The sequence below is a fragment of the Myxine glutinosa genome, chromosome 2, assembly GCF_964187855.1.
Source record: "Myxine glutinosa chromosome 2, kmMyxGlut1.1, whole genome shotgun sequence".
Lineage (NCBI taxonomy): Eukaryota > Metazoa > Chordata > Myxini > Myxiniformes > Myxinidae > Myxine > Myxine glutinosa.
In genome coordinates this window covers 247,654,276-247,677,533 of record NC_136262.1, presented here as the reverse complement: position 1 = coordinate 247,677,533, position 23,258 = coordinate 247,654,276, and the positions used below count along the sequence as shown (strand labels likewise).

The following is a 23,258-nucleotide window of genomic DNA, read 5'->3' as shown; positions in this document are numbered from 1 at the left end:
GAATAATGGTGAATGTTGATGCCAAATTTTATTCCTCAAGCAGGATATTTTGCCCTCTTTTTAGACAAATCCAACTTCTTCTACCCGGTTTTCCACCTCCATTTAACGGTGGGCAGTACAAATAACCTATAGCTTTGGCTCGGAGTGAAACCAAGAGTGCAGCACAATTAACCTTTTTAAAGTCCATTAAATATCTTAAATTGACGGATTGAATTAAACTTTTCCCATAATTGGGGAGAAGTACTTTTGCTTGCTTTTACCCTCACTGGGGGCAGGTACTCTTCCTAGTATGTTACATATCAATGTATTTACTTCTTTTTTTCTGCCGACTGCAAATGACTTTGCCCTTTTGCGTTCTTGCGTCAGGTTTGACTCGAGAAGAGTCGATTATGATCAAAGCTTGCATTCTGTTATGGCACGACTTGTGCCTCGGAGCATGTCCTTCAAATTGGAAAGTGGAAGCCAAATGGAATATACCCATATATACCTTTCTGGAATATCAAACTCTTCTTTTTTTATTTTACTTCATAATATCTTCTTCTTTTTTTTCAAACAAAACCGTTTTTTTAACACAAAAAGAAGTCGGGTAGCTAAAGCTCATGATTTATGCATCATCAGTCCAAACACAATATCACAAACGTCATGAAAGCATGGGGAGATTTTGTGTGGTGAGGTTCTGCTTAACGGTCCATGCACTTTCTATTCCATGCTAATGGACAATGCACTTTGGAGGGGCCACCCGTTCCTTCAAGCTGACATGTCGAGATGGATCGTGCTCATTAACTTGGTGCGAATAAATATTCTGGAAACTCACTAGATTTTTGCCTTTTTGTCATGCCATGTTCAAGGTGTTTCCTCTTTCCAATTTATTTAGTGTCCATTTGATAATTGCTATTGCACTATTATATTCAATCAAACATTGGAATAAAATTTGAAAATGTCATCAATAGATGATAGTGTTTGTCCATGAGACCAGAGAGTCGTTTTATTTCCCTATTTTAACTGTATGCAGAAAGAAACACCGCACCTCTACCCCCTCTCCCACTCCCGATTCAGTGCCTTGATCATCCTCTCCAGTTGCAGAGAATGTGGGTCCATGCCAAACATTACGCACGACACATGTTCCCCTATCTGTCCCCTCCCATTTTCCACCCTCTCAATCCCCTCTCTCCACCTTTCCCATGCACCTTCCTGTTATAGGGGCGTTTCGCCCAAGCCTTGAAAGTTTCGCACTTGGGCAACCCACTGAGCACACTTGCTTTGGATGGTCTTGCTGGCCCAGTGGGCGCTGTGTGGTGACTGGAGCGGTGTGACCTTCATCTGGATATCAAGCTGCGGCGGCTTGTCAATCCAGCTTTCCTTGGATATCAACAAATGTTTATCCTGTACACCCTGCGCGGAATGTCACCCAGAGATTTCTGTTTATACCACAACTTTACGCTGAGATAGAGCACTCGACTGATGCCTGAGACTTCTTACAATGTTTAGTGTCCCACTGGTACGTGTTCGTAAAGACAGCAGCGAAAGCACTGCACTGCCTCTTAATGAGTAAGTACCACTACCATTATCGTGCCATGCCAACTTGTTTATACGAGTAAACGATGACACTTTAAATGGACCTTTTAATACGGATCCTTACAACTGCGAATGATATGTCAGAAGCATTGTAGATATATAACGACAGACTCTCTCTAACAAGGAATGGCAATCATTGCGTGGCCAGTTGTAGGAGCTTTTCCTGTAGTGTTTAGCAACCTGGTCAGAGAAAGTGACTGTATGGAATCTGTGGCATGTAACCAGTCAAAAATAGTACCGAAGACCAAATCAGGATGAACAACTGGTCAGTTTTTGACGAGAGGATGATCTGGACAGGAGTGCGCAACCAGAGTGTTGAGAACCCAGTTGACATCACATTTGTGAGCCTGGCTTTGGCACTGGGTTCTTTTATCTCCTTCGCCATTGTTGGAAACATCTTGGTAATCTTGTCCGTTGCCTGCAACAGTCGCCTGCAAACTGTGACGAACTACTTCATCACAAACCTGGCCATCGCCGATTTGCTCCTCAGCATCGTTGTGCTGCCCTTCTCGGCTACACTGGAAGTGCTGGGGAACTGGTCCTTTGGCCGTGTATTCTGCGATGTTTGGGCTGCAGTTGATGTTCTCTGTTGTACCGCCTCCATACTCAGCCTCTGCATCATCTCAGTGGACCGTTACATTGGAGTAAGCTTCCCTCTGCGCCACCCGACGATCATGACCGAACGAAGAGCCTTTTTTGTCCTGGTTGTAGTGTGGGTCCTTTCGGCAGTCATTTCTGTAGGACCACTGCTTGGCTGGAAGGAGTCACGTCCTGAGGATGAGACTACATGCAGCATCACGGTGGAACCTGGATACACCCTCTTCTCCTCTTTGGGCTCCTTCTACATCCCCATGTTCATCATCCTTGGCATGTACTGCAAGGTAACTTAACCTATCCTCACAAACCTACATTTTCCTCCTTTGCTCAGCTCTTCAATGATATATAACCTCTGCAATCAGATGTACAGTTAGGAATAATTAACATTTTGTTACCATGACGAATTAAAGTCAGAAGAAAGAATAATATCTCCTTGAGATACCTTTTTTGCTTGGCTCATAATCTCCTTGAGATAATAAATGCACCTATAAATTAGCAGAGTAATAATTGTCTGAAGAAGTGGAAAGAAAAGCAGGTTCAAGTTCCCTAGCACATACAAGTTCCTTATCACATACAAGTTCCCCAGCACATACAAGTTCCCTATCACATACAAGTTCCCTAGCACATACAAGTTCCCTAGCACATACAAGTTCCCCAGCACATACAAGTTCCCTAACACATACAAGTTCCCTATCACATACAAGTTTCCTAGCACATACAAGTTCCCTTGCACATACAAGTTCCCTAGCACATACAAGTTCCCTAGCAGATACAAGTTCCCTTGCACATACAAGTTCCCTAGCACATACAAGTTCCCTAGCACATACAAGTTCCCTAGCAGATACAAGTTCCCTTGCACATACAAGTTCCCTAGCACATACAAGTTCCCTAGCACATACAAGTTCCCTAGCAGATACAAGTTTCCTAGCACATACAAGTTCCCTTGCACATACAAGTTCCCTAGCACATACAAGTTCCCTAGCAGATACAAGTTCCCTTGCACATACAAGTTCCCTAGCACATACAAGTTCCCTTGCACATACAAGTTCCCTAGCACATACAAGTTCCCTAGCAGATACAAGTTCCCTTGCACATACAAGTTCCCTAGCAGATACAAGTTCCCGAGCACATACAAGTTCCCTAGTACATACAAGTTCCCTAGCACATACAAGTTCCCTAGCAAAGCATTCCAATCCATACCAAGTACGCGTTCACATTCACTGAAACGTGATGCATTCTTCATCGATTTGCTTCGGTGCTCTTTTCATACCGATCATTGCAAAGGCCGAACCTTTGGTGAGGAGCAACACCCTCGAATGTAACATTGAATGTCAAACGATGGGCTTTCCTCACCCCTCCCCGTCTTAACATTTCAAGCAACACTCCCCCAAGCAAGGACAACTGCACGTTAACTGACCAGCTAAATGCCAACAGAAAACACCATCACTCAGTTGCTCAAAACATGGAAAATCATCGTTTTCATTTTCACATTTAATTGATTTGATGATGTAGCCTCGTCATAATTTGTCGTCGGCTCTTATGGTTCATTCTGGTCTCTTTAGCAGCTCTTCATTTGTAAGTTCGACTGTTATCGCATCTACACTATTGCATTCGTTCATAGCGTCAAAGTGTTTTTGTTGAGAGATCTTTCCTTTTTTCTGGTCTGGGAAAATGGGCATCAAGCTCTAATCCGATGCAATGGATGTGCCCAATTCAGTCTTAATATTCTTCATGCAACATATGTAAAAGTTGCGCATGAAAAACAAGAACTCAGCCCCGGTTTAAAAAAAAAAAAAATTCAGCCTCTGTAATGATTAGAATGTCCGCTATGAGTTCCGGAGATCAGTGGTACAAACACCAACTGGGTCACACCAAAGACCGAAAATAAAAATTATGGTACGCACTCCTTGCTTGGTTGGTGTTCAGCATTTAAAAGGATGGGGTATTGGGGTACGCTCTTTCAGGTAATGGCAAACCACCCAAAATAACCCTTGCAGGGAAACCCCTTTGGCAGCACAGACCCCTCTCTAAGTAGAATATGGTACACGATTTTGAAATGAGCTATCACTAATGTATACCAGCTTGCCCCTTGGTTTACCTTTTCTGGTCTATAACTGCATTGATGACGCCATAAGCCTCAATGTGGTAGGAGAATGGATCCATCAAAATAATAACATACAAAGCTTTCCAACAATACCACCATGCTGTGTTGAGGAATGTGGACGTTGAGGAATATGTGTGGCTCGGGATAAGAGAAGAAGAGAGGAGACTTTGTGAAAGCAATCTCAGAAGCTGCTATTTGAGCGGTCCTCAAGTAATAAAGGACAATTGCAGGTCAACCCCATTTGCGTGCGCAATTTGTCAGACGCGTTGCCAATTTGGCATCTCCAAGGAAAGTTAATGAAGCAGAGACTTTCAAGAGTAAATAATCATAGGAGCCCAACAGCTTGGTTTGATTTCCCATGGAGTTGAACAAAGCAGAAACTCCCACCATGTATCCTGCCCGCTGGAGGTACGACATCATAAAGCACACCATTCCTCTGATGAGAAGATAATTGTCCCTTGAGAAGACAGGAATAAGATGGCTGTCCCTTAAATACAAAGCTTCCTAAAAAGTTATATGGCATCTTTTACCAAAGTATGCTTTTGGGGCTGGTTCCATGGGCAAATTACACATTTTCTGTAGGCGTCACATTTAGGGTTGACTCCACTTTACCTGGGACTGGCAGGATGGCCTAGAGGTAGGCACACTCACCGCTATGCAGTCCAGCCTGGGTTTAAATCTCAGCCCGGCTATAAACTGTCACCCAGGTGTTTCCCAGGCAGGTCGATTCATCAATGTGTGCGCCGTACCTCCGATGGACGTTAAACTGGGCATCCCGTCTGCTGGCATTAGTTGGTTGGCATTAAAGATTCCACGGTGTCCTTCACAAAAGAGTAGGCAAAACTATTGCTGGCATCTTGAATAAATTACAAATTCATGCCCGAACTACTGCTAGGAAGGCAATGGCAAACCACCCGGTACAACGTTTGCCAGGAAACTGCTTCGGCAGCACCGACGCTCAGTAACAGAGTATGGTACATCAGGATCAAAATCAGAATACTTTAGGTTACGAAGATAGATCGTTTGAGGTCGATGACTGCTGTTGCAACCACATGGATTTCCAAGATTATGGGAAATTACTCGTAGATCAAATCAGACAAATTCCTGCAGGACAATTAATTCAAAGCAATGCCTCTGGGGTGTGGGGTAAACACACCGACTAGGGTGTGCTTGTCTATCATTACTCCCGCCAGGAAGTAATGTATTCGATCGTGTGTGTGTGGTGTGTGTGTGTGTGTGTGTGTGTGTGTGTGTGTGTGTGTGTGTGTGTGTGTGTGTGTGTGTGTTCGTGTGTTTGTGAACAAGATATCTGGAAAAGTTCTGAACTGATTTGGATGAAAGTTGGTGGGATGATTGCCCTTGGGATAAGGAAGAATTGATTAGTTTTTGGTGAAGCTCAGGATATTATTCCGGATCCAGGAATTTTTTGAAAGCTTGTTTACCATTGGAAGATAGGGCTCATTTTTTTAAACATTATCTTCTATATGTTCTATATTTAACATTGTGATATGAAAATAGTTTTCATATTTGTTGTAAATGTAGTTTAAACTCGCGGTTATGCTTTAGAGCGGTGTATTTTTTAGCAGCGTCGTCTTCAATGTTCATTTTTCTTTTTTTTCTAATAAAGACATATTCTGTCATTTTAAAACCACCAAAGTGTGTATTAGGTTTCCCCGTTTCATAAAATGTATCGTTTGATACGTATAATGCTTTAAAACTGTTATTTTTATTATTATTATTTTTTAACTCGGAAGAGATATCAACATTTACCTCAGCGAATGTCAATCGCGGTGTCAGTATTTGATGAACTTATAAAGACTTAGGTGAGTTATAAGTGTGACAAGCATGTGCACGGGATTCTTCCCAGAAGAATGAGTGGTCGCATTAGCTTGTTCGACTTAAAATGAGCGAGTTTTGTTTTCACGTTTGGGCCAGTTTTACATGTTGTATCCCTAAGGAATGAAACGAACGTTTTTTTTGGCTTACACTTTTATTTGAAGTCACACGTGCCTCAAAATACACTCACTTATATAGAATTGAACGCTGAATCCGAAAATGTAAGTGAAATTGTCTTTTTTTTTTAACATTATCTTCTATATATTCTAAATATATATCTGTGCAGTGTCTGTCTTGTGTTGTCTTGTCTTGTGTTGTCTTGTCTTGTGTTGTCTTGTCTTGTGTTGTCACTGAACTACTCCCTCAAACTTTTGTGAAATCGAACTATTCCAACTTGACCCACGGCGGGAGTATGCGCTCTACTGAGTGGCGTTCTAGTCGCAAGTTATATTCTTTGGGAAGCAACCCTTATTTATGTACTGCACCCGCCAGGTGCATATCCAAGAAGGCTTCAAAACTAATTATCAGATTGCTATCAAATAAAATGCTGCTAAATGCTATTATCTTTTCCTATCATACATACAAATTCATATTCTCCCCTCCCCACCTTCAACCGTTTGACCTATCTTAGAAATACGTCTCCTATTCATTTCCATTACACGACTTCATGGAAAGATTTGGAGTATATTGCTGCCAAAATGTCAATGTATTCCCATCAGGTGAAGCTCTTCATCATTGTTTTGTCCTACCCTGTGAAGAATCACTTAATACGAAAATATGTTTCCAAAAATGAAGCGAAATATACACCACCTTTACTTTTTTACGCATGCAGCAAACCTCACCATACGATGATGACGAAACTCTCAATTTAGTTTTTTTTTTTTTTTTGTATACAAGGCTCGTGTAAGAGCTAACATTGATCACAAAAAGACAAACTGACACATAAAACATAAGATAAAGGGAGTGGGAGACAAGATGGAGGGAGAGAGGGAAGCACACAAGTACAATATTTGAGAGCAGAGACATCGGGAGATCTGTGGGAGGAGAGGGCTTGGGGGGAGGAGGCACGGGAAGGGGGGACGGGGTGGGAGAGGTATAAAACACATGGACACTGCTAGGACTAGTTGCTGGTCTTGTACCTTCCGCTGTTTCTGTACTTTGTTCCCCAGGTTTCTGCAGGGCACACATGGTCCACCATCAACCCCCTCCTGGTGAAACCATCTAAATATAGGATCACTATTCACCCACACTCTTCTGGTCCTCTTTTACCCCACATGTGGAACCAACTTTCCACATTCCTTCAATCTCATTATTTCTTCCAGGTCTTCAAGACAGCTGTTCACCACAATCTCAGATCATCCCCTATCCAAAACCTGATCTTTTCTACTCTCATTAACCCCAACCCCACCCCCAAACCATTCTTCCAAATTTCCAGTTTTCCCTCCGATGAGTTTCCTTCTGTATCCATCTTGTCCAACCCATGCATCCTCTCCTGCTCCCATTCCTCCCCACACACTCTGCTTTCCAACTCTTCCGTTTGTGCTTCCCACGTCTCTCCACTGTGCCTTTTGTCTTGTCACGTCCTGATGCGTTTGGGGTACTGGCTCTTCCATGAGACTCGACTATGTGGACAAAAAAAAAAAATCCAATAATACTGCTGAAAACTAGAACGGCGCTCAGTAGAGAGCATATACTTCCGCTTGGTTGGCCATATCACTCAATGGTGAAGAATCATTAAAAAAAATTATACTGGCTGGATCCGGATCTTCACCAAAATTTAATCGATTTTTCCCTGTGAGACACCCAACCTGTCCAACAAGTTTCATCCAAATCCATCCATAACTTTTTGAGATATCCTGCTATGTATCGTTTGGCACTATTGCCCAATGGTGAAGAATCACTTAAAAATTAAATAATTCTCATATCCGAATCCATATTCAGATCTTCACCAAAATCGAGTCGAATCGTCCTTGTCAGACACCCAACCTCTCCACCAAGTTTCGTCCAAAGCCGTCCACAACTTTTTGAGATATCCTGCTATGTATCGTTTGGACCTATCGCCCAATGGTGAAGAATCACTTAAAAATTAAATAATTATCATATCCGAATCCATATTCAGATCTTCACCAAAATCGAGTCGAATCGTCCTTGTCAGACACCCAACCGGTCCACCACGTTTCGTCCAAAGCCGTCCACAACTTTTTTAGATATCCTGCTATGTATCGTTTTGGCACTATCACCCAATGGTGAAGAATCGCTTAAAAATTAAATAATTCTCATATCCGAATCCATATCCAGATCTTCACCAAAATCTAATCGAATCGTCCTTGTCAGACACCCAACCTGTCCACCACGTTTCGTCCAAAGCCGTCCACAACGTTTTGAGATATCCTGCTGTGAATCGTTTTTGGCCCGATCTCCCAATGGTGAAGAATCACTTTAAAATTCTACGAGCCAGATCCGAATCGGATCTTCACCAAAATCTAATCATTTTGTCCTTGTCACATACGCTACATCTCTGCCAAATTTCGTCCGAATCCGTCCACAACTTTTTTTTTAGATATTTTGCTCACAAACGGACAGACACACAAACAGACAGACAGACAGACAGGGGTGAAAACATGACCTCCATCCACCTTTGGTGGCGGAGGTAATAATCACGATCATATGTCACTTTATTATGCATGACAAAACCAAAAAAAGTATCATCATCATCACTGTACTTACTCTTCAGAGTGGTGGTGCTTCCCAAACAGTTCCTGTGCAAGGGTCTCCGCTAAGATTAGCCCCTTATCTAGAGTGGCTGTCTGCCTTGTCTGGGGCGATATCCATTAAAAAAAAGAAGTTTGCAATGACCTTCCCACCAGTCATTCCAGGCAGGACTTTGGAATTTCGTGCACAGGATGCCAGCGATAACTCACATATTCCCTTTGCAAAGGACACAGAATAATCTTCAATGTCCACAAAATTGGATGGCAGCAGACACTCAGGTTAGTTCCTTCTCTGTGAAACACCAGGATGGTGGTTTATAGATGGGTCAAGATTCAAACCCAAGCTACACAGTATAAAGGTGAGTGCGCATACCTTTAGGTTATCCCACAAGCCAACCACATTATATAGATATGCTGGATTATATTTCATTCCTAAAAGTTCATTATTATGAAATAATCACTTTGCTAAGGGCATGCTGGTAAATACTATGACGTCATAATGTCGCTCAAACACTTGTTACTAAAGCTAAAAGCACGAGTCTATATTCATCCTGAGTGTGCCACTGTGGTGCGAATAACACAACTTTAAGAAGAAAACAAAAAATGGGAATGTGTTCGCATTCTTGGGGTATTTGGGGAAAAGAAGGAATAACATATATACATCTTGAATCCCAAATGTACCCCTCCCACCATCCAATTTCCTCATTATGTCAAACATTTTGTCACTTTTGAGCATTTCATAAACGTTTATATTTAGCTTTTCAAAGTTTGCTTTGGCATTGCATCAGTAAAATCCAACTGTTGCTGTAAAAGTTGTAAAGGGTCAGAAGTTGCCATTTTCAAAATGATGTCAAACCCCCACAAAAGTTATCCAGGTGGGCCATAATGGCAATATAACGAGTTGTCTACCTGGAAATCCAAAGATGCACCTTTGACCAAGCTTTAAAGAACACGAAACATTTTTAAAGTGTCCCAAACTCCCAACCTTTCTAAGCTGAAAACTTCTTGCAAAGAGATGTTTGACAAATGTGAACTTCTCAAAGCAGACTCGGTGATGTTAGACCTGTTACAGCATCTGCTCTGAGTCAGCGAGGTCGATCTGGTGAAACCGAAAGTTTTACAAATGGGATAAATGCTCAGCATTTCAAAAGGATCGAGCAAGGAGCAACCACCATAGGTTGGCAACCATTACGCAGTATTGAAACGCACGTTGAGGTTGAAATAAGTTGAAGTTCCTTGTAAGGGAACATCGAAGGAGGAACGATTTGTTTCCGAACTGGACAAACTAATCCAATGAATTAAACATCATTATAAGACCATTAACCACTTTAACCGCATCGCTCATTTTGCTTTGTTACACAGAGCGACAAACACGAACCTCTCGTCGAAACCATGTTGGTACACTAGGTAACACCATATATGGCGAGTAATGCATTTCTCCATTCCCAAACGTCATCGATTCGGCTTCGCTGGGCAAATCCAAGAGACATGTTGTTGGAAACATCATCAATTCTCCCATAACAGTCTGAAAGTTCAGCTTCACATGGAGACAAGCTGTGCGGGGGAGGACATGGACAGAGTCGACAGGGGTCTGTTATGCAAGGCCACCTGGGGGTTGTGGGACAATCGTGGGTACATCTCAAATTCAAAAACTCTTTTTGAACCACACCCCAGGTGGTTATACTGTACTTACCTGTGGGTTTTATTTATTTTAATCCGCCCTATTAGGTTCACCTGCTGTGGATGGGTCTTATGCCACCTGCTAAACCAGGTGGTGGGTTTTACCCCTGGTTAATCCGGCGTGTGGGTTTTAAGCCACTGCAAAATCCAGCTTGGGGTACACTACTGGTTTACCTGGCTTGTCGGTTTTACGCTTGGTTAACCAGGCTTTTGGGATTTACGCCTGGTTAACCCGACTTGTGGGTTTTATGCGTTGTTAACCCAGCTTGTGAATTTTACGCCACTGGTTAACCCAGCTTGTGGGTTTTACGCGTACTTTACTCAACTTGTGGGTTTTACGCCTGGTTAACTCAGCTTGTGGGTTTTACGCCTGGTTAACCCAGCTTGTGAGATTTACGCCTGGTTAACCCAGCTTGTGGGTTTTACGCCTGGTTAACCCGACTTGTGGGTTATATGCATTGTTAACCCAGCTGGTGAATTTTGTGCGTTGTTAACCCAGCTGGTGAATTTTACACCACTGGTTAACCCAGCTTGTGAGTTTTACGCCTGGTTCACCCGGCTTTTGGGTTTTGCGCCTGGTTAACCCAGCTTGTGGGTTTTACGCCTGGTTAACCCGACTTGTGGGTTTTATGCATTGTTAACCCAGCTTGTGGGTTTTACGCCTGGTTAACCCGACTTGTGGGTTTTATGCATTGTTAACCCAGCTGGTGAATTTTACACCACTGGTTAACCCAGCTTGTGAGTTTTACGCCTGGTTCACCCGGCTTTTGGGTTTTGCGCGTGGTTCACCCAGCTTGTGGGTTTTACGCCTGGTTAACTCGACTTGTGGGTTTTATGCATTGTTAACCCAGCTGGTGAATTTTACACCACTGGTTAACCCAGCTTGTAAGTTTTACGCCTGGTTAACCCAGCTTGTGAGTTTTACGCCTGGTTCACCCGGCTTTTGGGTTTTACGCCTGGTTAACCCAGCTTGTGGGTTTTACGCCTCGTTAACCCGAAATATGCATTGTTAACTCAGCTGGTGAATTTTATGTTTGTTAACCCAGCTGGTGAATTTTACACCACTGGTTAACCCAGCTTGTGAGTTTTACGCCTGGTTAACCCAGCTTGTGGGTTTTATGCATGGTTAACCCACCTTGTGAATTTTACGCCACTCGGTTAACCCGACTTGTGGGTTTTACGCCTGGTTATCCCAACTTATGGGTTTTTTACATTTTTAACCCGGCTTGTGAGTTTTACACCTGGGCAGAGTTACAGCAAACACTTTAAAATGGTATGAGCGCCTCTTTACTGGACGTTCAACATTGACACGGCCAAACAACGCTGGGAAGGCAATGGCAAACCACCCAGTATAACCCATGCCAAGAAACGTATTCGCCAGCACCAACGATCTGTAAAGAGTCGGGGACATTAAAATGAGGTTTTATTACCTGTAGACTTCATCACGGTGACGCTGCAGCACCCGATGCCCTCTACCCTCCGCAGGTGTACGTAGCTGCTCGACGACAGAGCCAAAGTCTCCAGGCTGGAGTGAAGAAGGAGATGGAGGTGACATTGCGGATACACAAGCGGCACTCGGACGGCTGCTGTGGCTCCGGCCATGGGCCCGTGCTGCGAGGCTCTCTATCCATGCGTCTCCTCAAGTTCTCCCGAGAGAAAAAAGCCGCCAAAACCGTTGGCATCGTGGTGGGGGTCTTCGTGCTTTGCTGGCTGCCCTTCTTCTTGGTCCTACCATTGGGTGAGTCACTAACATTGATGTTTCCTCGATTTCTCTCGCTCACGGCAATCACCTCCACGAAGACGCTTCCGCTAGGCCGCAATGGCGGTGCCATATTGATTATTGTACGTAAAGGATGTTTGTAATTAGATTATTGAAAGTGCTCGAATTGGCACGAAACGTTCGCTTCGCATGAAACAACCTGATGCTTTTAAAATAAATATTTATCTCGAACAAGTGGGCAGTTATTAGGCCTACAGTGACAAGGCTTTCTCTTTCCCTCAGGTAATAAGGCCTTTGAGTTGGTAAATGGATGCCTTCCAGCTGTTATACTTGGGTAGGGGGTGAGAGGGGTTAAGATTCTGAGGAATGGTTAGAATCATGATGCTGAGATCCAAAATGGACTTTTTCTTGGCATGTGGTTTCACTGAGCAGACAAGACTCAGTAGAGCACAAGAAAATGGTCTTTCATGAAAGCAAATGGATTCTTTTTCTGCTTTGTTTCAGTCGTTTGCCTTCGGTATGAAATGTACACAAATCGAACCCCTTAACTTGACATAAATATCAGTCTGCAAAGACACCTGAGTGCTAAATGGACCCCATCCTACGTTGGAGGTGATGTGTTGGCATAATGCATGTGTTACATCGTGTTACATCTATGGTAAATGTGCTCATATGTATGTATACAGTCATGGCCAAAAATAATGGCACCCTTGCACTTTTTTCAAATAATGCACCTTTTCTCCCAGAAAATTGCTGAAATTAAAAAATATTTTGGCATCCACATATGTATTTCTTTGGTTTGCAGTGCAACAAAACAAAAAAAAGCTGAAAAAATCACTAAATCTTCACTTATTCCACACAGAAATCCTCAAATGGCCCGGACAATATTATTGGCACCTTTTAGAGGTTGTTAGAGATAATTAGGTGATTCTCCTTTACTTTGGAATTGAACTCACCTGTGGTGAGTTGTCGGTGCCTGAAATATAAAATCACTCATTCAACCAGTTTGAACAGAGAAAAGGAGTCATTCTGCTGTTTGTGTCACTTTGTGTACCACAATGAGCATGGAGAAAAGAAAGAAAACCAGAGAATTGTCTGAGGAGGTCAGACACAAGATTGTAGTCAAGCATGGACGGAGAATCTCAAGGCTACAAGTAAATCTCCAGAGACCTTGATGTTCCTGTGTCCACCGTACGCAATGTTATCAGGAAGTTTAAGGCCCATGGCATTGTAGCCAACCTCCCTGGACGTAGCCGCAAGAGAAAACTTGATCGAAGATTGCAGCGAAGGATTGTTCGAATGGTGGAGAAAGCGACTCGATCAACTGCCAAACAGATTCAAGCTGACTTTCAGACACAAGTTATGACAGTTTCAACTCACACCATCCGTCACCAACTCAATGAAAGGGTTGAATATGGTAGGAGTATGGTATGGAGATATGGTATATATAAATATGGAGATATGGAGGATATGGAGAAATGCAATATGGTAGGAGACCCAGGAGGACCCCACTGCTGGGAAAGCCTGATTAGACTTTGCCAAAATCACATCTGAACAAGTCAAATTCCTTTTGGGAGAATGTCCTGTGGACATATGAGACCAAATTAGAGCTTTTTGGTAAAGCACATCATCTCTATGTTTAGAGAAAACAAAATGAAACCTTCAAAGAAAAGAACACCTTCCCGACAGTCAAACATGGAGGAGGTTCAGTGATGTTTTGGGGTTGCTGTGCTGCCTCCGGCACTCGGTGCCTTGAATGTGTGCATGGCATCATGAAATCAGGAGACTACCAAGGCATTTTGGAGTGCAATGTTCAACCCAGTGTCAGAAATCTGGGTCTCTGTCGAAGGTCATGGGTCTTGCAGCAGGGCAATGACCCCAAACACACTTCAAAAAGCACCCAGGAATGGTTCAAGACAAAACGCTGGACTGTTCTGAAGTGGCCAGCAATGAGTCCAGATCTAAATCCCATTGAACACCTGTGGGGAGATCTGAAAACAGCAGTTGGGAGAAGGCACCCTTCAAATCTGGGAGCACTGGAGCAGTTTGCACAAGAAGAGTGGGCCAAACTGCCAGTAGAGAGGTGTCGGAAGCTCATTCATGGCAATAGGAAGCGCTTCACTGCATTTATTTTGTCCAAAGTCTGTGCTACCAAATATAAAGTCTAGGGTGTCAATAATTTTGTCAATGCCATTTATTTTTATTTTCTGATTTAAAAGGACATATTAACCCTTTGAGTATGGATGACGTCCAGTCACGCAACACGCGAAAAAGTTTTGTGTATGGATGATGTTACTACACGTCATCGACTATACCTATAAATAGATCGTCAGTACGTGGCTGCATTCCCGTACCAAAATGCCAAAATAATCCCGTTTTATCAAATTTATCGAGGTTCGAGAATTTTTTTTAAATTTGTTTACGTTGCTGGGCATCCCGGGATTATCAAAAAAAATCCCGTACTCAAAGGGTTCAGTTCTGAATCAAAAACAAAGGTTCTGTAAAAACGAGCCTCGATTCAGTATAGAAAAAAAAAAAAAAAAAAAAAAAGGTTCTGTAATATTAACAGTGAAATAAAGAATTGTGGTGACCAAATACTTTTGTCAATTTCAACTTATTTTTGAGAAAATTCTGAGTTATTTGAAAAAAGGGCAAGGGTGCCAATATTTTTGGCGACGACGGTATACAGTCACGTGGAAAAGTAAGTACACCCCATATAAAGTTTTGATTTTTTCAACATATTTCAACATACAGCTATTTGATCTTCATTTCAACAATATTGATAGATAAAGGTGATATAATATAACAAATATCATGAAACATTTACATTTTGTAGTCCATTGTATAATTTAAATAAACATAAATGCAAATTTCGCATGTGGAAAAAGTAAGTACACCCTTGGCTCTAATAGGTGGTATTGCCCCCTTTGGCAGAAACAACCTCAAGTAGGCGTTTCTTATAACTGTCTACCAGTCTCTGACATCGACTGGGGGAAATTTTTGCCCACTCCTCCATGCAGAATTCTTTCAGCTGTGCGATGTTTGAGGGGTTTCTTGCATGCACAGCTCGTTTCAAATCCCCCCACAACATCTCGATGGGATTTAGATCCGGGCTTTGACTTGGCCATTCCAGAACCCTCCATTTCTTTCTTTTCAGCCATTCCTTGGTGGATTTACTGGTATGTTTGGGGTCATTGTCATGTTGCAAGATCCACCTTCGGTTGAGCTTAAACTTTCCGACAGATGGCCTCACATTATCCTCAAGCACCCTCTGGTACAATGAAGAATTCATAGTGGCTTCTATGATGTTGAGCTGCCCAGGCCCTGATGCAGCAAAGCTGCTCCAAACCACAATATTTCCACCACCATGCTTTACAGTTGGTATCAGGTTCTTGTGGTCAAATGCTTTCTTTGGTTTTCACCAAACATGTCTTCTGGTACTGTGGCCAAATAGCTCTACCTTTGACTCATCTGTCCAGAGCACATTGTTCTAGAAGTGCTGGTCTTTGCCTCGGTGTTCATTGGCAAACTTTAGTCTTGCCATGATGTTCTTTCTGGACAGCAAAGGTTTCCTCCTGGCCCACCTCCCATGTAGATCAAATTTGTGCACCCTGTTTCTAATGGTAGACTCGTGCACTTTGACATCAACAGTGGCAAGAGCTACCTGTAGGTCCCGTGATGACATTCTGGGGTTCTTAGAGACTTCTTTCAGCATCTTGCGGTCTGCTCTCAGGCTGAACTTGCTGGGGCGGACTGGCCTGAACAAGTTGGCAGTTGTTTGGAATCTTCTCCACTTGCAGATGATCTTCCGGACAGTCGCATGATTGATTTCAAATTGTTTGGAGATCTTTTTAAATCCCTTCCTAGACTCGTAGGCATCTATAACCTTCTTTCTGAAGGCCTCAGAGAGCTCTTTTGATCTAGGCATGGTGACGCCGCACACTTCAACAACAAAGAGCAAACCAAACGAAATGTCTGAGGTTTAAATAAGACAGGTTCCTCAAAGATTCTCTCTAACGATGTTCTAATCATTTGCACCTGAGCTGGTGCACCTGATTCTAATTTTAGGTATTTGAAGTGGTGATAAATGTAGGGGTGTACTTACTTTTTCCACATGCGAAATTTGCATTTCTGTTTATTTAAATTATACAATGGACTACAAAATGTAAATGTTTCATGATATTTGTTATATTATATCACCTTTATCTATCAATATTGTTGAAATGAAGATGAAATAGCTGTATGTTGAAATATGTTGAAAAAGTCAAAACTTTACATGGGGTGTATTTACTTTTTCACGTGACTGTATATATATATATTTTTGCGGTTTTGGGAAACAAAGTCAAACCCAAGCAGCTTAAGCACTCCAGCAAGCACTCCAATGAAATGGGTGATAAGGAACGGCTGGCTTGGCAAGCGATAGCAAGCTGATTGCTTCTAGTTGAAATGACAAAGGAATTTTAAAAACAGATCGCAGGCACAGTGGAGTGACACCCTAACCCATGGAAGTATGAAGTAAGTTAATTAATTAATTAATAAGTTAACCCCAGAATGAGAATGGCAGCCTCACTTAAATAAATGCATACACATACTTAGTTATAAAAATCGCTAGAAATGGTAAATTTTGTCAGATTTCACTCCAGATTTGGACATTTATTTAGTCTACACTCTACAGCATCCAATCCTCATATCCAAATGCAGATTTTGATGATATGAATCAATTATGTAATGATAATCGATCGTTTTTCAAAGGCAAGGTACGTTTGAATATGTCGAAACAAAATAGCGGCTGAAGAACCCAGCTTGTGGCAGTGGGCTGACCAAGATGGTGGGCCACAAAAATGGTAAACCTTTTTCGTGTTTTTTTTCTTATGAGCACCTCGTTAATCATCTTCAAAAAGGGTGTTATAACACACCCAAACACTATTGTAAAGGATAGCACACTGAGCAGTAACATATATATATATATATTATATATATATATATATATATATATATATTGTTACGGATCGCGGATTTGATGTTATTTACCGAGCGGTGGTATTGCCGCGACCTAACAATTCCCCCGATTCTTCCCCAACTCACCCGAATCCACCCGACGTTGACCAAATCGCGCTATGCTAAATCAATGAAGGAAAGGACACAACGGCTGGGATAAATGAAACGACACAAGGGGTACAGTTCTCAAGACCTCCGGAGGAGGATATAATTGGTGGTGCAGAAAAGGGGTAGATTACAAGGTAAGAGGTAAAGCACAGAAAAGATGGGCACTTAGACACAATCTTATCTATCCCCGACAGACCACAGACAAACGGAACAAGACTGACTTACACAGGGATTGATGGCAAGGAAGGACAGGCAGTCGATAGCACAAGGTGCACCTTGGCTCAGGGGCAGAATCAAACACGGTCCGGTCCAGAGATGCGGGGAGGTATTGCAGCGCTCGGAGGTGGCGTCTTCTCTCTCCAAGCTGAGGGCGCATCTGACGTCACCTCCCTCTTCCTGCGCATGCTCAGCGGGGAGTGCCACGCCCTCGGCTCGTTGGCTCCGCCCCAGATGGAATCGGTCCGCCGCTTCTATTGGGTGCGGGGGGTTACCGGGCTCCGCCCTTGACGAGGAGCTGACAGCGAGCCCCTACGTGGTAACCCTGTCGGAGCACATGTTCGATGGTGGCTAACCAAGCCGGAGTGAGGACGCGCACTCCCCGCGCCGCCGCCGTTGTTGTTGCTGTTGTTGTTGTTGTTGTTGTTGCTGAACCGTGAGGAAGAGCTGCGGGGAGGTATTGGGAGGTCCTAAACTTCCTAACGGTGCCATACAATCACATTCTGGTGCAACGAAGAGTCAGAATTAATGGAAACAAGTCCTTAACTGACAGACTAAGAATAACTAGCAAGATGTCCTATAGTTTTCTACGTGAGATGCGGTGGACCTGGATGCGACATTTAATGGGGGAAATAGGGGGAGGTCGGGTCTACAGAGTGTTGTTTACAGAAAATGGGACTAGGGAATGGGGGATTGGGGATAGTTGGGAAGTATTGGGGAAATAGGGGAATATTTACAAGCGGATATGGATGGATGCCAATCTCATATCCGCAACATTGCACCCTTCTCTACCTCGGGGCGTCCCGACCCGATAAATTTTTACCTACGTTAGTGTGGCACTCAGATGTAGTTCCCTCTACTATTAACTCAACCCTGAGTGCGACAGTCTTACAGATGTTCACAAATGAGTAAATATGTCCCCCTGCGACGTTGCACCCTTCTCCTCACAGAAACACACCCACAGGATAACCGAATCGCGGAAAGAATCCTCAAACTAAACATACAGCCGGTAGGGAGCATCATTTATACAAGACTACACTGATATTTACACTACGATCCAGGACCTGTTCTTTGAGGAACACATGCAGATGTTATGCATAGAGAGAGAGCACGCATGCCAGCATCGATACACCAACCCACGAGTGCCCTGTGGCCCTACGGCCTTTAATAATGTGCAGAGCACCCCATCCAAGCACCAAAAGCACCACCCCATACATACAGTCAGCACCATCCGGTGCACCAATAAAGTGTTCATAGTCACCGGTGGTGTCGCAGCCGGCCGATGTTCTGCCGCTGGTCTTGCCTTGGAGCCCACTTGGCCTTCTGGCTTCTTTAAAAATAAAGAAAGGCGCCAACCGCGTCCATTTCTAAATTGTGGCCGTCAGGGGGCCAACTAAAAGTGGTTCACCTGTATGGCATAGGTGCCACGTTGACCCATAGGTCCATCCACGGGTGGTGCTTGCCCGCAGAAGAACTGCGGTCCATGGTGGGCGGCCACAAAAATTGCGGTCCATATGGTGTATCGATCCAGGCAGCAAGCAGCGAAAGTACAGGCCCACAACTGCGGAGCCAGCACCTCTCTCTCCTCTCTCTCTGCCCCAAAGCCAGATCCTCGGAGGTGGGAGACAAAAGAAGACAATTGAGTAAGGTGGTAAGGGCGCAAAAGTGCACGCAATACAAGGTAATGCACACTGGGGGCACATGGGAACCAGGTGAGACAGGTACGTTCCTACCGTACGCCCCCCCCCCCCCCCCAACCAGGTAACCTACATTGCCCCTCCCTTACCCCTTACTGTATCCACAAAACACAACACTACCCATAAACATCTACTTTACACATCAACAAACGTCCCTACTGTCTTCCCCGTTCCTCCCATAAACCAAATTCGTCTTCTCTCCCTCCTAACCAATCAAATTTGCCATTTCCAACTCTCATCAAAATTTGCCATCTCCAACTCAACATCAAAATTTGCCATCACCAATTCATCATCAGTCCCTCCTAAGGAGGGAGAGATGGAATCACCCCAATGTCTCATCCACGTCGTGATGCGTCTCACAAATCCACACAGCAATTCTCATTTCCTGCAACACAAAACAAAGAAACACAGGTGTGGAGTCATCATCATCACCTCAGGTAAGTGGCTGCGTATGGTGCGACAGGTTCATCAATCCTAACTATTTCCTAAATGACTTTAACAACTTTACATTACCCGGGGTCTTTCCCTGCCAATCCATTGGCCAACTTACACTATGGGTTCTAAAAACCAATTCCCATTGACCAAACTGTGGTGCTTCTCAATTTGGGGTCTCACTCCCCCCGATTCATCTCCCGGTGCCCTCGCACAATTTCTGGGCTGTGACGTGTAGCTCTCCCAGCAGGTCTACCCACCTGCACACCTCCACCACTGTAGTTGCCACCCGAGCTTACCTGCTCCTCACCCTAACCTAACTAACTGGGGAAGGCCCTCTCGCACTCTCACCCCCTCAGTGCCCTCTCTGGCACGGGCTGCCCGATCCACACCCGGGATCCTCAGGCCCCCACTGACACTAACGGCTCCCAGAGCCCACCTGCGGCCTCACCTGGCCGACATCCTCACAGTGGTGGAGTGCCCAAACCAACTACACACACTAACAGGCGACACGCCCAGCCATTTCCACAACACTAATGCACCCATCCACAATACCATTCTGCAACCGCACCACAAATGCCAATATCCAACCACAATTTACCTATACCCTCTACCTAACACTTACACTACCCGCCCCGGGTACTTGTGAAAGGGGTCCACTCTTCCCCCATCCACACCTTCGCACCATGCACACCACTCCGTACCACTTACTCCATGTATTCCACACACCTGTACTTGCACACCTGTGCTCTCACACCTGGTGCCACCTGCACCCTTCTCTCCCCCAAGCGCATTCGCGCTGATCCACAACACTCACTACTCATACACTGCTCCACACACCTGTCCAGTTCTCACACAGCATCATCTCATCTAACTACTCCCCTCTGAAACTTGCGCTTCCCAGTCGTCCCTTTAAACTATTGCGCTCCCTCGTCATTATCAAACACTAAGCTACTACGTCCCCACTACAGGTATCAGTCACTATCTAACCTTAACGTCACCTAATGTCATCTTCTAGGTCCCTACACACGATATATCCTAACCCACCCGGGCTAGTTTTCACTGCCATACACCCCCATAAGCTATAGCGCATTTGCCCCACATTTGTGAGGGATGACAGAGTTGCCATCCCACCACATCGGGCATCTCCCACTACCAATTTTGCACATCAAATTTCAACAAATCAAAAATTTGCCACTCACTACCCATCATCTGCCAATCATTACTGCCAATCCTTTGCCAATCATCAAATTTTGTTTTTCTAATTTCGGGGCCAAAACACTAACCTCGTCATTACAGTCTACTTATTAGATCCTCTCGGTGCGCCAATTCACGTCTACAGCCCGGCTTCGTACAGCCGAGCAATGAATACGGGTTGTTTTGTGCCAGCGGCTGGATACGTCCCGCATTTGTGGCAGGGACGGGGGCTTACCCGGGCCGAGATCCCACGCACCACCTCGGCGTGGAGCCATCCAATGTCCCGATCTCAACCTGCCGGCACGTCTCAATAGAAAGTGGTCGCCATGACGACCCTTCCTATCGGGCTGCCCGCTCCACCTAGTGGAGCCCGGACGCGGCCGTTCCAAGCGAGGCACAGCGTGGATCGCGTACGGCGGTTCTTTCGAAACCGCCGTGGTTCGGATCCCCGCTGGTCCTCGCGGCACGCGAAGCTGCCCGACGCGCACCGAGGGCCCGATTCGGCTATAAGTCGTTCTAACCTCTAACCCGGTTACCGTCGATGCTTCACCTGCATGCTTACATGCATACGCTACCCCTTTCTTGCTCATACCTCCAGCTGTTCCCATGCTCCTCGTACCTTTCCTTACACACCTCGGTACACTCATTCCGCTCACCGACTTGGTCACACACCTGACCACCGAACACCTTGGCACACATTCGTCGCTCGCACACCTCACCAACACACCTCTTCGCGCCCCTTCCTCGGTCACCTCCTCTGTGACAATCACAGGTGTGCTTTCACTCGCACACCCAACCACGTGCCTCACTACCAATTCCAGCGTGCATTCCCACACACGCTCTACCATTCCAGGTGTGCTTCCTTTCATTCCAGGTGTACATCCTTTCTCACCTGTCACAACCAACTCACGCTCCGTGTCACTCTTACTACTCTCACCTCCACTCTTGACAGCGCACTCACCCTTACTCTCGACAGCGCACTCTTTCCTCATGCACCCGTCCGTTACACACCTTTCTCGCGCACACTCTTGCGCACACTCTCCCATCACACCCTCTGTAACACTCACCACAGGCGTGCATTCTTCCTTACTTTTGACAGCGCACTCTTTCCCCATGCACCTGTCCGTCACACATCTTTCTCGCACACCCTCTCCCGTTACATCCTCTGTAACACTCACCACAGGCATGCATTCTCCCTTTACACCCTCCGTAACACTCCTCACTACGCGCTTCCATGTGCTCCCTCGCACACGCGCTACGACCGACTCACTCTCGACAGCACCCTCACTCCTTGGCACGCACTTTTTCCTCACACACCCCAGAGTCGGACTTTCTCGCACACCTCCTTTTTCGCACACCAGACCTGTCGCACACACACCAACGGCCTCTCACGAACACCCGGGTCCATCTCGACCCCCAAGCTCATTAAATCACCTGGCGCATCATACGCACGACCATATTGGTCACCACTTACACCGGGTCCTCTTTCTCTTCGCTTCTCCTCCATCACCTGCGAATCCCTCATCCGGTTAATGAGCACATCATCACGATCCGAACACAGACTTTGGACCAATTCTTTTACTTCCTCTTTTATCTCTTTCTTATCCCCTCTCCGTCGCTTCTTAATTTCGCTCACCCCTGCTTCCACTTCTTCTAATTTCTGCTTTACCTCTTTTATTTCCCGGTACGTCTCCTCAAGTTCGTCCTCTAAGGCTACGTTGATCGTTTCCATGTGCGTCCTCACCTGCCGGTCCTTCGTCTCCATTACCTCTGTCACCTCGTCCAACCTCGTTGTCAGTCCCTCACGTACCATCTGACATTCTTTTTTAATTACCCCTACGTCCTTTTTCATCTCCTTCTGTGTCGATTTTAAACCCTCTATTACCGCTGTGTTCTTCTTTACCTGGTCCCCCAACTCCTTTTGTCCCACTGTCAGTTGTTCTACTCCCAGCGTCAACTCCTCTATACCACCTTGCAATTTTACAGTCCCCTTTCTCACCTCCTTCTCCATGCGCTCCTTACAGTGCCTCACCTCCTCGCGCACTCCTCCGACCTCCTCACTCACACCTCTTCTGATCTCTTCTCCCATCACTTGCATCTCCTGCCCAGATGCCACCCTCATCTGCTCCATTTCCTCCCTGTGAGCATCCAATTTAGTTTCTACCCCCATTCTGACCCCCTCTATCTGCTGCCCCATTTTTTAAACTTCCCTTTCCGCTTGGTCCCTCATGTCCCTCAATTTGCCTTCCATACTGTTTTCTAACCCCTCTAACCCCTTTTTCATCCCTTCCATTTGATTCTCTTGAGCGGCCATTCTGTTTTCTACCCCCATTAACCCATGTTTCACCCCTTCTATCCCATTGTCTAACCCCTCTAATTTCTTGTCT

At 44.8% G+C, this 23,258-nt stretch overlaps 1 protein-coding gene across 1 annotated transcript in view; it reads left to right on the top strand.

Annotated features, from left to right (window-relative positions):
* Positions 1 to 1,223: 1,223 nt before the first annotated feature.
* Positions 1,224 to 23,258, top strand: part of LOC137420682 (alpha-1A adrenergic receptor) — a 64,285-nt gene continuing 42,250 nt past the window's right edge. Inside the window, exons 1-2 of the mRNA XM_068105946.2 lie at positions 1,224 to 2,456; positions 11,989 to 12,241. Of these exons, the coding sequence (XP_067962047.2) occupies positions 1,830 to 2,456; positions 11,989 to 12,241 (880 nt within the window). The 5' untranslated portion in view covers positions 1,224 to 1,829. The remainder of the gene's footprint in view (positions 2,457 to 11,988; positions 12,242 to 23,258) is intronic.